The 14,349-nt window shown below is 40.9% G+C and overlaps 2 protein-coding genes across 2 annotated transcripts in view; both read right to left on the bottom strand.

The window, feature by feature from the left end:
* Positions 1–279: 279 nt before the first annotated feature.
* LOC134415101 (lymphotactin-like) lies at positions 280–4,066 on the bottom strand. Its single transcript, XM_063150408.1, has 3 exons — positions 3,868–4,066; positions 1,244–1,361; positions 280–509 (listed from the first exon to the last, which is right to left on the bottom strand). Exons 1-3 carry the CDS (start codon positions 3,935–3,937, stop codon positions 404–406), a joined length of 294 nt encoding a protein of 97 aa, XP_063006478.1. The 5' UTR covers positions 3,938–4,066; the 3' UTR covers positions 280–403.
* Positions 4,067–11,017: 6,951 nt separating this feature from the next.
* Positions 11,018–14,349, bottom strand: part of LOC134414128 (lymphotactin-like) — a 30,008-nt gene continuing 26,676 nt past the window's right edge. Inside the window, exons 3-4 of the mRNA XM_063148288.1 lie at positions 12,308–12,425; positions 11,018–11,592 (exon numbers count right to left, since the gene is read on the bottom strand). Coding sequence (XP_063004358.1) covers positions 11,487–11,592; positions 12,308–12,425 — 224 coding nt within the window. The 3' untranslated portion in view covers positions 11,018–11,486. The remainder of the gene's footprint in view (positions 11,593–12,307; positions 12,426–14,349) is intronic.

The raw sequence follows: 14,349 nt of genomic DNA on the forward strand, positions 1-14,349 counted from the left end.
AAAACCAGCACTCAATGCAGAATGCTCTGGTCTCCATCAGCATGGAGGTCTGCATTCTCACAGCTCTGTGGGTAGTCATCCTCACTACACTATATTAAGCTATCAGTCATTTTCCATTAAATGTCATCCTGGTTAGGACAGCAAGATTGAGATAATATCTACATTCAGCTGTAAAAACAGATTAGCAAGCAATTCAGAAAATAAACAAACTAATAGAGTGCAACCAAAAAATGAAGAAGTCTGCAGGTATTCAACCAGTGATGAATAGATTCTGGTGAGTTTGTGTTTGTTCCAAGATTTTATTGCCACTTAATAAATAGGAAATAAGCAGATAGTAAGGTTTTCTTCCTTGTTACTTGCAGCACTGATGATGATTCCAGCTGGTTGGCCTTAGATGCTTGGATTATTTGCGTTTGGCAGGACGGTTTTCATCTATTCTCTTTATAGCAGCCTGAACCCATTTCTGATTAGGACTTACACAGATCCTGATACCTCCTGCAGTGATGAACCTATCAAAAAAAGAAAAAAAAAAAAAAAAGCTGGGCATTAAATTCTAGTCTCTATACACAGGTCTGTTCTTAGTTTTTATGCATAAAATGAGGAAAAAGGTTGTAAAACAATATCAAATGCTGGAGATTGTAGGTGTTAGTTGGAACAACAGCAGTTAGAAACATTATGTCCCTGTTTATGATATAGGTAACATACAGGGTCATATACATACAAACTGATTTTAAAAATATGAAGCATACATGCTATTCTATGTTCAACCATTATGGACATTTATGTTCAATCATTAGGGACATTTATCTCCCATGAGCAGATCCCAGATGTGATAAAAATGCATGCATCTGAGCTCAGAGGACCAAACACAGCTCCTGGCAAGACTCAGAGTTACCCCATATTCTTTCACATGATTTTTCCCCTTGACTCAGTTCATGCATGGAGCCTCTGACTGCTCTGCCCTTGTTGAGATTTTTCCCCATTCACTGGGCAAAAAGATGTGAGCTGGTCAGTGAGCTTCCTGCCATTATTTATGAGCAGCACACATCTCTCAGCTCTCTGAGGCCTGCTCCTCTCTCCTCACTCCCTCAGGTGCCATGTGGCATGGATGAATTGGAAGGGCAACCTGGACTAGCCAGATTTAGTGAGCTGGGCCAGCAGAATTGTCTTCTGCTGCCCCTTCTCCCTATTTGATGGTTTTGTGTTTGCATAAGGAAGTCTGAAGGGTGCATGAGATTCTTACATGATGGCATCTATTGGTACTTGTTGCTTTTCATAGTTCACAAAATTTCGGATGTTCCACTGCTTTGTAGACAGTTTTACACAACTGAATTTGCGCATGGGCTGACTGCTAGCGCTCCCTAGAAGAGAAAAATAGATAAATTACAAAGGTACTTAATATTAATATTTAGCCATAATTGCTTAATAAATTATGAATTCCAGAAGATTTCCAATTGTGGTTAGACCATGACGTACAGCCACAATACCAGTTATGCCAGAGAGACTAAGCTATTTTTTGTGGTGCATCCTACCATCTCTAAAATGTTACTGCTATTTCAGTTAAGATATGAATCTTCACCCCTTGTCCTGGACAATAGCACAGCAATTCTCTGACCGGGGAGTCACTGCTTCCATAGCAATAGAGATGTTTGGCATCCTTGATAATTAGGACTGCATCATGTGGAAATAAGTGCCCTTATAGAATTGATGCTTAGAACTGGAACTTTCCTAGATGGATTTCCACACGTTATCTAAATGTGGATTTGAAATTCCTCCTCTTTTCAAAGTGAAGAAAAGGAAAGTGAGCCTACTCCCCTCACTGTAGACATCCAAAAGTAGTATTAACAAAAATTGCTAATAGAAAGGGAAATATACCTGCCAGAAGAATAAATGCTTATATCCTCTGGCAAAAACTCTGATTTCACAGGCAGGGAGTGAGCTGCTTCTTAATTCTTGCATTCCTCCAAGATTTGGATACAATTCAGAGAAATGCAGTGGTGATTAAGAAAGAGGATCACAATATTGGCATAAAATTTTCTGGACACTTGTTATCTTACATGATGATAAGTAAAAATGGGAGCTCACTCAATTACAATGGAGTTTACGTTAATCTCCGCTTGCCAGTTTCTGGTTTACTTCTGTTCATAGAAGACAGGTTTAGGAACACATGCAGGGGACAAAAAGTACACTGCTCTACTCCGTGGTTTGTTTATAAAGAATTTGGAGAGGTACTGGCTTGAGAAAAGTCCAAGCGCTGTTGTGGTGCACCTTGCTAAATGTAAAACCTGCTGCACACAGTCTCACTATTGAAATAATTGGAATAGCTGAGACAAACGCACAGCTGTCTTTGGAGAAGGTGTGGGATAGCCAGTGCACAGATACTGGCAGATCTGCTAATTCCTGAGATTTTGTTTGCCTGAAGGAATATCTCTCTTGATCTTGCTTTAGTAGTGAGCAACACAACATAGTTTTTTTATGTTTCATGACACATTTCTTACTGCCTCAGACTGGTTTTCAAAATGTGGCAAAGACAGTCAAGCAATTGTTATGAGTCCTGGAAATATTTCTTCTGCTACTACACAACCTTCATGGAACGGATGCAGGGAATAGCAGCAAAGTTTCTCAAGACTGGGAACAAACCCCAACTGCTCTGCACCTAGAATTACCTTTTTTCCCAGGTGTATTTGGTCTTTTTTTTTTCATTCTTTCAAGTCCTTTTTTCTCTCTCTTGTAGACCGTCTCAGTGTACTTTTTTCAAACTTGGTGATACTTAGGTCCGGCCAATTACACAGCCTGGACAATGTCATTGTCATCTGTGATATGAAGCCACTGTTGCCTGGATGAAACTGTGTCACTAATGAAAATAGGAGGGTGTAGTGGGATGTAGCAGGAGAGGCAGTGGGTCGGCATGAAGGCTGTATACCTTCATACCCCTGTGAATGCTTAGCAGGTCTTAGTTTGGGTTTGGTGTGATCTTGTGAGGATACTTTTTCTCTGTGTTTCTGAGTGCATATTTGTGGATTTGCATATGGCTAGCATATCCATGGTTTGTGTGAATTCTCCTTTTGATGAGATGATGTTTGTAATGGGTCTATGTTCATGTTTCTCCATGATCCATGGAACCTAATTTAAAAGTCACTCACCTAACCAGCACTGCAGAGAAACTTATTTAAAGTAGGGCTAATAAACATGGCTCATCTCAGTGTTCATAACTAGTTTGAAAGAAGATGTTCATTTGTATGAATTAATGAAATAAGAGAAGATATTATATAAATCTATTACTCCCCTTTTCAGTTATTATTTTACTTTCCCTGCCTGTACTAAAAGGTTTGTCTAAAAACAATTGAATAAACAATATGAAACTTATAAACAATGAAGAACTTCTTAAAATATTGATAGTAGAAAGATTAAGGTTATATACTTAGAGAAAGACAAATAACAATTAATACAATTAAGTTCATATAAAAGGAATCTGTCTGGAAAAAGAAAAATGTATGTCTTATCCAAGAAAGATTTTTTTCATGAAATGTTATTAACCTACAGTACACACAGGTATATGGAATCAGTGAGACTAAAAGACATTGTGCCTTCAAGATTTTTTTGATTTTAAGAGAGAGACCATTGTACAGAAACCCTATAAGGGCTCTCAGGCACAGAATCTCTCCTTGCATTAAAGCAGAAACCAACCACCATCTGGCAGGATATCAGATGAATCCCGCATGAAGCTGACTTTCTTGCAGATTTCATCTGTATTTCTTGTGTGTTTTGTCTTATAAATCAGCTGTCTGGAACAATAAATTCTGCTCATGAGACCACTCACAAGGTGCAATGTGGAGCAATTCTCCTCCTCTCAAGCTGCAAACTTACCTTTGACTGTGTGCACAGTGAAGACACCAAGCCAGAAGAGGAGCAGGATTGCTGCGGTGTGGAGCTTCATTGCTGTGGCTTCTGTTTCAAGGCAGAACAGAAATTGCCTACTGTCAGCCCCCTTTCACAGGGTTTATATATTGTCATTCTGTGGTCTGTTCTTGTGTTCATTTTTATGCAGTCATGGAGGGCCTGACTCTTAGTGGAAAATTTGAGTTTGCAGTACTTTTTCTGGTGACAGAACCACCTCCTTTCCCCCACCAGTCCTTCACTAGCCCTCCTGAGAAGGCTTTTCCTGCTCAAACCCACTGTGGTTGCACTTGCTTCAGTGCTGTGACTTGGGTTTATTTCAAGCTGCAAAAAGTGAGAGCTCTTGTGCAGTAGTGGAAACCTGTAATAAATGTTCCTGTCATTTCACACTTCAGTTTTGAGACCTTTAGCTAAGCCGCACTGCAGAGACACAGTGTGACACTGAGAATTACCTTGCTGGCCAATGAACCACTGGAAAAGGGAACTGTGAGCTAAAGGATGATGGGAACAGGAACACCTTGGCTCTTTCCAAGCAGCTGTGGCTGATTTGTCACATTAACACGTAGCTTTGGAAGGGTATTGCTGCTATTTCCTATGAGCAGTGGATGTTGTCAGGACTCTTGTGTTTGCTCTGTGATTTGATATGGCCAAAGCTGATACCGCTGTGCTGGAAGAAGCAAGATTGAACACAGCTTTACACACAGATCCAGATCCAGTATGCCTCCTGCCAGTCATTAGTTAACTAGTCAGTTAACTGAATGTGGTGGTTTCAAAGAGGAATAAGAGTTTGTAAATGGTCTTGTCATGATCTCTTTACTTTGGTTTAGACTTTTTTGTAGTGTGAACTTTCTAGTGCAAAGAATGGGGCCCAAGAAAGTAGCCAGGCAATCAGAGAGGCACAGTTTGTAGAAAAGACAAAAAATAAATTAATTGCACTTTCATGTAAGCATGGTGCTGATAACCAGACCTGTGTCTGTGAGCCTGTTACATTTATACCTCTATCAAAAATGCCTTTTTTGCAGAGTGTGCCAATTCTATCACCCAGATTTAGGAGTTCTTTCTATTGAATGCGGTCTGAATTACTGGAATCATTGCTACAAACCAATGGTTTTGAGCCTGCAAATATTTGTCAGGCCAGTTGTTGACCTCCAGACCACACACAAAGCAGCACCTGAACTGGCATCATCTTCCAGACCGAGAAAGAAGAATGTTTCCTTTGTGCTCTCTGCAGCTCTATAGAAGAATCCAGCTGGGCCTGGTGGGAATAGGTAAACTGCGGGCTACCTGGTGCCTGGGCTTGTACCAGTGTTTTAGAACAGCTGGTTTCTCTCAGTTTTCCAAATTCTTGATAGCATGAATGTAATTTCCTTTGCATGGGAATGCAGCATGTGGAAGTCTATTTACTAAGACTCCTCTGTCAAATTAAGATTGAACCTTGAACTGCACTCACATATGTGATCCTTGGCTGTGAGGGATGGTAAATTCTAGAAGAGTCTGTAGGTCCTGCAGGTAGAGCATGTGTTGTGTGGTTTAGCTTTGTACACACACGCATTCTTTGTTCCTTTTGGTTTTGTTCTTTCATCTTGCGTATACTCTTCAGGGAACACCAATGGCAAGTAGAAAATTGTGACTGAATCCCTGCTAAACCCACTTGCACCACTAAGGAAGGTGCTATGAAATGAAGCCCAAGTTTCACCCTCAGCTCCTAAAGGACATGCCTGATGCCACACAGGGGAGTAACTGTACTGACCTGAAGAGCACTACTGAGAAATCTAACTTTAGTTTGTGCCTAAGCAGTGTAGCAGCCTCATGTTTTGGTGGACACTGGCTGAAATCACTGCTTGAAATGAGATAATCCTACTTTTTGGTACCTGTCAGCTACAAGATGCAGGACAGAAACTGTCACTGATAGAAAAGAGCAGCTTTCTATGCATTAAGAGGTAAGATGTTCCTGCACTTTTATCCACTGGTACAATATGTACATATGTCATCTACAGTTTTTAGAGGAAGGTCACCAGCTGTATTGAGTATGAGCCAACTCTGAAAGTTCAGTCCTTTCCACAGAACCTCCTGCAGGTGTTAGATTCTTCTGAGGTGTTGCTGGGAATCCTATTGCTTCTTCAGTTTTCCACCATTCTTCAGGTAGGATGGAGAAATTACCCTGTGGCAAGTTTTTCCTCTACTTTGTGCTTCTCATTTTCTGTGGCCTCCTGAGCTGTTGTTCTATATGTCTGGCTTATGTACAGTAAAGTCTGTGTTTTGGAGAAGAGTTTTGTGGGTTGTAGTCCCACAGCCTTTTCTGTGGATATTTGGTGATCTCTGATGCTGTATAAGGCTGATTTTTCACATGTTCCAGCACAGATGCTGGAGATCATTTCCTCTGCACTAGGTGCTCAACCTGATCATTGTAAGGTGCATGTAGAGTAGATGTAGAGCCTCCAGAAAGTGTGAGCTAAGGGGGCTCGAGTCTCCTCTATGATGTAGGTGGGCTTTGGAGACCCATGTGGAGGGAGACTTCTGTTCCCTAAGACCATGCAGGGGATGTGGACTCCTTTCTACCACACAGGGAGTGATCGAGTTCTCAGTACACACAGAAGGGAGGCTGAAGTCCCTTATTTTTGTCACACAAAAAGGATTTTCAAGTCTCTCTTTTAGTGTTTGAATGGATGGAAAATAAACCCAGCATAGATACGGGGACACCCTTGGCCAAGGCTGTGCAAAATTGGGGTAAATTGTTTGCTATAGTAGAATTTTGCAGTAATGTTGTGCCAGCAGGCTTGGCCAGCTATAACTTGGTCTGCTTGCTCAGCAGGACAATAGTCATCACAAGTGTTTAATGATGCACGTGCAGTTTGCATTCATAGATCAGGCAGCCCCTAACATCAGGAGATATTTTAAGAAGCATTTTACAATCTGCAGGAACAAAGACAGATGTGAGACTGTTGGTCTCAGCACAGCCCATACTTATTAAAACAAAAAGAGGAGTGCCACCCATCATGAGACAGGACCCTATTCCCTAGAGAGCCAAGAAGAACATCCATAAGCAGATAGACTGATACTTAATCCAAGGGATATTGAATCATTCCCTTAGATGGAATGTCAACCTTGGTCTGCCCTCATCTGGAAAAGATGGTGACCGACTTGGACACATCTTCCCCAAAGTTTTGCCAGATTCCTGACCCCAAAGTTTTGCCATTTTTACATGAATATTGGGGGTTGATTTAAAGGGTATGAAATCACTTTGCAAATTGGATTTTGCAGATTATTAGCTAATTATGAGAATGCTTTTATATTAAACACTACACATTTGTGTGTTGCTCAAGTGAAAATGGGACACCATGCATCTCTATCTAAACTTCATCTGGGTCAGAAGAAAATTAAATATTTAGGCTTTATTTTGTGAAAATGGCATCAGAAAATAGATCTGGAAAGGACAGAGGCCATAATTATCCACCCATGCGCAATCACAAAAAAAAAGGCAGGAATGAGGTTTTCTCTAGAGTTGTGGGATTTTGTTGATCATGGATTCCTGTGTTAAGGGAATCAACTAAGTTGCTGACTGAAGCAATGAATAAATAAATAGAGCCTATTGCATAGTGCTTAGAGAAAGAACGAACTGTAAAGCTAGAAAAAGCTAGAAAAGGAACTTGGTATAAAGAGTGAATTTGGGAAATCATGATCCTGCCACGTTGAGCAAGGGTTCTTTGGGCTCCTAAGTAAGTCTTGTGTTCCCAACATACCAATGCTTTGGAGCAATGCAATGATATCTCCTTCCCTTTGGAACAGGAACCCCGAAGCCTTCCAGTATGTACCTGTGGGGTTCCATAGTGAACTGCTCCTACAGAATGACAGAACACATGGTCTGTCCTGGTCTGCTCATGCACAGTCTGCAGATCCAGATAGATGGGTGCCTGGAGGTGTCTCTGTTTGCCCTGCTGGCCCAATGGCAGGGGCAGCAGAAGCCCTGAGAAACCAGATTAAAATCACAGCTGTCAGCACTTCTCCTCTCCTTGATAGAGCACATACCTCTGACATCTTAATGCTGTGTGGTATCCTGTTGAAGTCTTGAGACATTCTCAGCCTGCAGGAGTTTTGTAGGAGCCCGTTGGAGTTCTCATGCAGTCTCCTGAGGCTTTGTTTGACCAGGAGGAATGAAATGGGCCCAGAATCAAGACAAGCTCTTGGGAACTGTGACACTTCTATATTGAATTTTTGTCTGAGGGGATCACAGTTGTCTTGGTTGGGAGAGAAGGGTCAAGCTGTAATTACAGTTTTGGGATGGTGCATCTTTGAGTCATTGTGCAAATCTCTGTTAGACTGACTTCAGGACAGCTCTGCCAGCACTGCCCAGTTCAGCAGCAGGCCCATAGCATTTGTGTCTCATGCTGAATTATTGAAGAGTGTTGCTAGAGAACGGTGTCACAGAGCTCCTGAATTTCAGTGCTCACTGATTCTCTATGCATCTGTGCTGAAGTAAAAAGCCCCTGTGTTTATTTCATAAGCCTTCCAAATGCTCCCCTTGCTGGGAGGCACTTTGGGTGAAAGATACCCAGGTGACTCAAACAACAGTCTTAGAGGTCTCTTGTACCAGAACCCACAGCAGCTCATAGCAAACCCATTTGGTCCTAACAATGTTCTTTGCTTTCCTGTAGTATGTTAATCAATTGATAATATAAGAATATGAAGAAAAACAGCGATGTACTTGAACTAGAAATGAGTAACAAGCTTATCTTAGCACTGATTACATAAGTAAACATGGAGGGGAGGTTTATGTGCTTCTGGCAAGCAGATGAAATTAGTATTTCAAATAAGATCTGTCTTTGTGCTCAGTAGAAAACATCCTTTTTGAATTGTTAGCTTCATGCTGCTTGTCTGGTTCAAAAGGGAGAGGAAATTCTTTCCTGATCGAAGCCGTGAAAGTACATGACACAAGGCAAGCACAGATTGAATTTCTGACGTTGTATATGGCATCCCACCTTCTCTACTGTGAAAGGGATAAGGATTGTGAAGATTACTATAGAAATACTACTGATACCTTTACTGTTCCAGCCTTTGTCTGCTTTTCCTGTTGTTCAGCATCTGGTGACCACTGATACTGAAATCAGCCAGAGAACAAACTTTCAAACACAATAGGAAGTATTAGAAAGCATATTCTTTATTCTCACTGCACAAATTTGGAAGATTTTTCCTCTGATCAAACATGTGTCATGAAAGCTTATAGCAGGGTTTTTATTCCATCATGATCATAGATAGTCATTACAATGTACTTCCTAACTAATTCATAAACATCACTTTTCCTAGAATTAATTTACATTCTCCATATCTTATTGGAAGTCCTTTTATGGTCCTAGAGAATCATCTAAAGGAGTCTCCAATGGTCATATTCAATGAGTGGCCTCAGAATTGTACTGACCTTGCACTGAGCTTCTCTTAAGGCATGCCCTGTTTTCTCGTTACATAACTTTGTCACAAACCCCACTGTATTCCTCATCATTATAGGTTCCAGCTATGTTTAGCATCCTGCATGTCTCCTTTCATATTCTTTTACTTGGTTTGCTAGTTAGTCTTCAAGCTCTACTTTGTGGGGGAACTAAAAATTTCTCCATGTTGTATGTCCCCACAGAGGCCATTCCCACCTGAACAGTAATTTGGTTTTATTATCAAATATAATGGTATTGAGATGGTCTAGACTGAGAGGCCTGGCGTCTTCTCCCTACAGAGTGAAGAGAAAAGGTGTTTTGAACACCTTCAAAACTAGATTTTCCTCTCAGGCTTTACCTCTGTTCAAATGGGTACCAGCAGAGGAAGCAAGAAGGGAAATTAACTGAGATCCTTATTAGCTGAAGTGTGGCTTAGGAAAGCATGCAGAGGAGTTTATGAAGCACAGGAGAAGATGAGTGATTGGCATTTCAGTTGATATTGAGAGTGATTCGGTTTTGGCCAGTTTTGGGCCCTAAGTTAGGTCTAGGTCTTCCAGTGAGGTCCAAAAGTATTGGCCTGGATAGATGCCCATGAGCTGGCCAGGACCTTGGGGTTACCCTGTAGCACCCCACACCATGCAGGGAGGACAGAGGGAGGTAGGTTGGGTTGGTGCATGGGATCTGCAGTTGTGGGGCCCAGGGTAACACGTGGTGGAAATCCCATGTGAATTGTCTGTCTGGTAAACTCTGCTATTTGTATAGTTGTTGTAACTGTTTGTTTTCTTATCTCAAACCTTGATCTTCACCTTTTGTGTCTCCAGTTTTTCTCTCAATCCTGCAGCAGGGAGACGGAGGAGGTGGGTGAGCAGCTCTCTCTGGGGTGTTTCACGGGGAATATTAAATTTGGGAATACCATTCCTAGATGATGTCTGCTTTTTGTCTCTTTTCTTTATAGTGGCCTGCATTCATACATGATCAGGCCTCACTCAGATCCTTATACCTTTTGTGATAATAACCTCTAAGAACAAAGAAAGGTAACCAGGTGGCCATCAAATTCCAGTCTCTAAACGCAAGTTGGCTGTTCTTGGTTTTCAAGCAGAACATGAGGAAAAATGTGGTAAAACAATATCAAATGCTGGATATGTAGGTGTGTGTCTGCTCTGCAGGGCAGTGAACTGTAAAGACTGGCTTTTACAGTAGAGTGATCTTATTTCCATGGTGCAGTTTGGAAGTGCTGCAGTCCCATGAGTATAACTAAGAGGTTACATAGGATGAAAAGCCCATAGATTAGCAGCAGTGCAGCCTGTATACGTGTGGTAATATGAGGGGAACTTCATTCCAGAAGCACCTCTGCCTATAGCTCTTCTCTACTCCTTAAGGTCCTCAAATGCCATCTTTTCTCTCTCTGAGCAGAGAGCTCTTCAATTTCTGCTTCTGATAATGTGGGGAGCACACAAGCATGGCACGAAATTTGCTTTTTAAGTACATGACCTTTTGAAGAGGTATTGTCTGAAACGTGAGCTTTACAGCTGAAATATGACATAGAAAGCTTGGAATCAGATAATTCAAAAGCAATCAGTTATCAATAGTGTCGTCAGCTCTAGCTGAACTAGCCCATGAGTTCCCAGATTTATGCTGTCATCTTGGGATCTGTTTCAGCAGTATCTATCTGCATAATAATCCTGCAAACAAATGTGCCATTTGATTCAAGTTTATAGTAAGTTTATTAAAATTCAAAGTCTTCTGTTAGTAGCATGTATCAGTTGTAAGACAATAAGACATTTATACAAACATAACTCTCTAGGGTAGGGAGTTCCTATGAGTTTGGGAAATACAGATTCCAGCCATAGTTTGTTCTTATTTAAAGAAAAGCAATGGGACAAGCAAACCAGTTGTTTCAGGTTTGTCTCATATGAGGGTGAATAACAAGATTATACAGCACCTTCTAAAAACCAGCACTCAATGTAGAATAATCTGATCTCCATCAGGATGGAAGTCTACACTCTTCCACATCTGTGGGAGGTGAGTTTGTGTTTGTTCAGAGAGTTTCTTGCAATTTATTAAAAGCAAGGAAATATAAGCAGATAGTAAGGTTTAAAAGCTTTTTTAAAAAGCTTGTTACTTGCAGCACTGATGATGATTCCAGCTGGTTGGCCTTAGATGCTTGGATTATTTGCGTTTGGCAGGACGGTTTTCATCTATTCTCTTTATAGCAGCCTGAACCCATTTCTGATTAGGACTTACACAGATCCTGATACCTCCTGCAGTGATGAACCTATCAAAAAAGGGGAAAAAAAAAGCTGGGCATTAAATTCTAGTCTCTATACACAGGTCTGCTGTTCCTGGTATATATTCAGAACATAAGCAAAAATGTGGTAAAACAATATCAAATGCTGGAGTTTGTAAACGTTAGTAAGCATAACACCAGTTAGCGATGTCAGCTCTCTGTTCATGGCATAGGTACATATGTGGTCATGTACATATATACTGATTTTAGATAACTGAGTATACCTGCTGTTCTGGGACTTCGTGCTAAATCTTGATGAACATTTATCTCCCATGAGCAGATCCCAGATGTGATAAAAATGCATGCGTCTGAGCTCAGAGGACCAAACACAGCTCCTGGCAAGACTCAGAGTTACCCCATATTCTTTCACATGATTTTTCCCCTTGACTCAGTTCATGCATGGAGCCTCTGACTGCTCTGCCCTTGTTGAGATTTTTCCCCATTCACTGGGCAAAAAGATGTGAGCTGGTCAGTGAGCTTCCTGCCATTATTTATGAGCAGCACACATCTCTCAGCTCTCTGAGGCCTGCTCCTCTCTCCTCACTCCCTCAGGTGCCATGTGGCATGGATGAATTGGAAGGGCAACCTGGACTAGCCAGATTTAGTGAGCTGGGCCAGCAGAATTGTCTTCTGCTGCCCCTTCTCCCTATTTGATGGTTTTGTGTTTGCATAAGGAAGTCTGAAGGGTGCATGAGATTCTTACATGATGGCATCTATTGGTACTTGTTGCTTTTCATAGTTCACAAAATTTCGGATGTTCCACTGCTTTGTAGACAGTTTTACACAACTGAATTTGCGCATGGGCTGACTGCTAGCGCTCCCTAGAAGAGAAAAATAGATAAATTACAAAGGTACTTAATATTAATATTTAGCCATAATTGCTTAATAAATTATGAATTCCAGAAGATTTCCAATTGTGGTTAGACCATGACGTACAGCCACAATACCAGTTATGCCAGAGAGACTAAGCTATTTTTTGTGGTGCATCCTACCATCTCTAAAATGTTACTGCTATTTCAGTTAAGATATGAATCTTCACCCCTTGTCCTGGACAATAGCACAGCAATTCTCTGACCGGGGAGTCACTGCTTCCATAGCAATAGAGATGTTTGGCATCCTTGATAATTAGGACTGCATCATGTGGAAATAAGTGCCCTTATAGAATTGATGCTTAGAACTGGAACTTTCCTAGATGGATTTCCACACGTTATCTAAATGTGGATTTGAAATTCCTCCTCTTTTCAAAGTGAAGAAAAGGAAAGTGAGCCTACTCCCCTCACTGTAGACATCCAAAAGTAGTATTAACAAAAATTGCTAATAGAAAGGGAAATATACCTGCCAGAAGAATAAATGCTTATATCCTCTGGCAAAAACTCTGATTTCACAGGCAGGGAGTGAGCTGCTTCTTAATTCTTGCATTCCTCCAAGATTTGGATACAATTCAGAGAAATGCAGTGGTGATTAAGAAAGAGGATCACAATATTGGCATAAAATTTTCTGGACACTTGTTATCTTACATGATGATAAGTAAAAATGGGAGCTCACTCAATTACAATGGAGTTTACGTTAATCTCCGCTTGCCAGTTTCTGGTTTACTTCTGTTCATAGAAGACAGGTTTAGGAACACATGCAGGGGACAAAAAGTACACTGCTCTACTCCATGGTTTGTTTATAAAGAATTTGGAGAGGTACTGGCTTGAGAAAAGTCCAAGCGCTGTTGTGGTGCACCTTGCTAAATGTAAAACCTGCTGCACACAGTCTCACTATTGAAATAATTGGAATAGCTGAGACAAACGCACAGCTGTCTTTGGAGAAGGTGTGGGATAGCCAGTGCACAGATACTGGCAGATCTGCTAATTCCTGAGATTTTGTTTGCCTGAAGGAATATCTCTCTTGATCTTGCTTTAGTAGTGAGCAACACAACATAGTTTTTTTATGTTTCATGACACATTTCTTACTGCCTCAGACTGGTTTTCAAAATGTGGCAAAGACAGTCAAGCAATTGTTATGAGTCCTGGAAATATTTCTTCTGTTACTACACAACCTTCATGGAACGGATGCAGGGAATAGCAGCAAAGTTTCTCAAGACTGGGAACAAACCCCAACTGCTCTGCACCTAGAATTACCTTTTTTCCCAGGTGTATTTGGTCTTTTTTTTTCATTCTTTCAAGTCCTTTTTTCTCTCTCTTGTAGACCGTCTCAGTGTACTTTTTTCAAACTTGGTGATACTTAGGTCCGGCCAATTACACAGCCTGGACAATGTCATTGTCATCTGTGATATGAAGCCACTGTTGCCTGGATGAAACTGTGTCACTAATGAAAATAGGAGGGTGTAGTGGGATGTAGCAGGAGAGGCAGTGGGTCGGCATGAAGGCTGTATACCTTCATACCCCTGTGAATGCTTAGCAGGTCTTAGTTTGGGTTTGGTGTGATCTTGTGAGGATACTTTTTCTCTGTGTTTCTGAGTGCATATTTGTGGATTTGCATATGGCTAGCATATCAGTGTTTCATGTGGTTTTTATGTGCTTCTTTGAGAGAATCTAATCGTGATGAGAATGTGTGTGGTAGTAAGTGTTTTCACATGGTGCTTGTAACCAAAAGTCACTCACCTTACCAGCACTGCAGACAAATTTATTTAAAGCAGGGCTAATAAATATGGCTCATCTCAGTATTCATAACTAGTTTGAAAGATGTTCATTTGTATGAATTAGTGAAACAAGAGAAGATATTATATAAATCTATTAC

The sequence above is a fragment of the Melospiza melodia genome, chromosome 2, assembly GCF_035770615.1.
Source record: "Melospiza melodia melodia isolate bMelMel2 chromosome 2, bMelMel2.pri, whole genome shotgun sequence".
NCBI classification, from domain to species: domain Eukaryota; kingdom Metazoa; phylum Chordata; class Aves; order Passeriformes; family Passerellidae; genus Melospiza; species Melospiza melodia.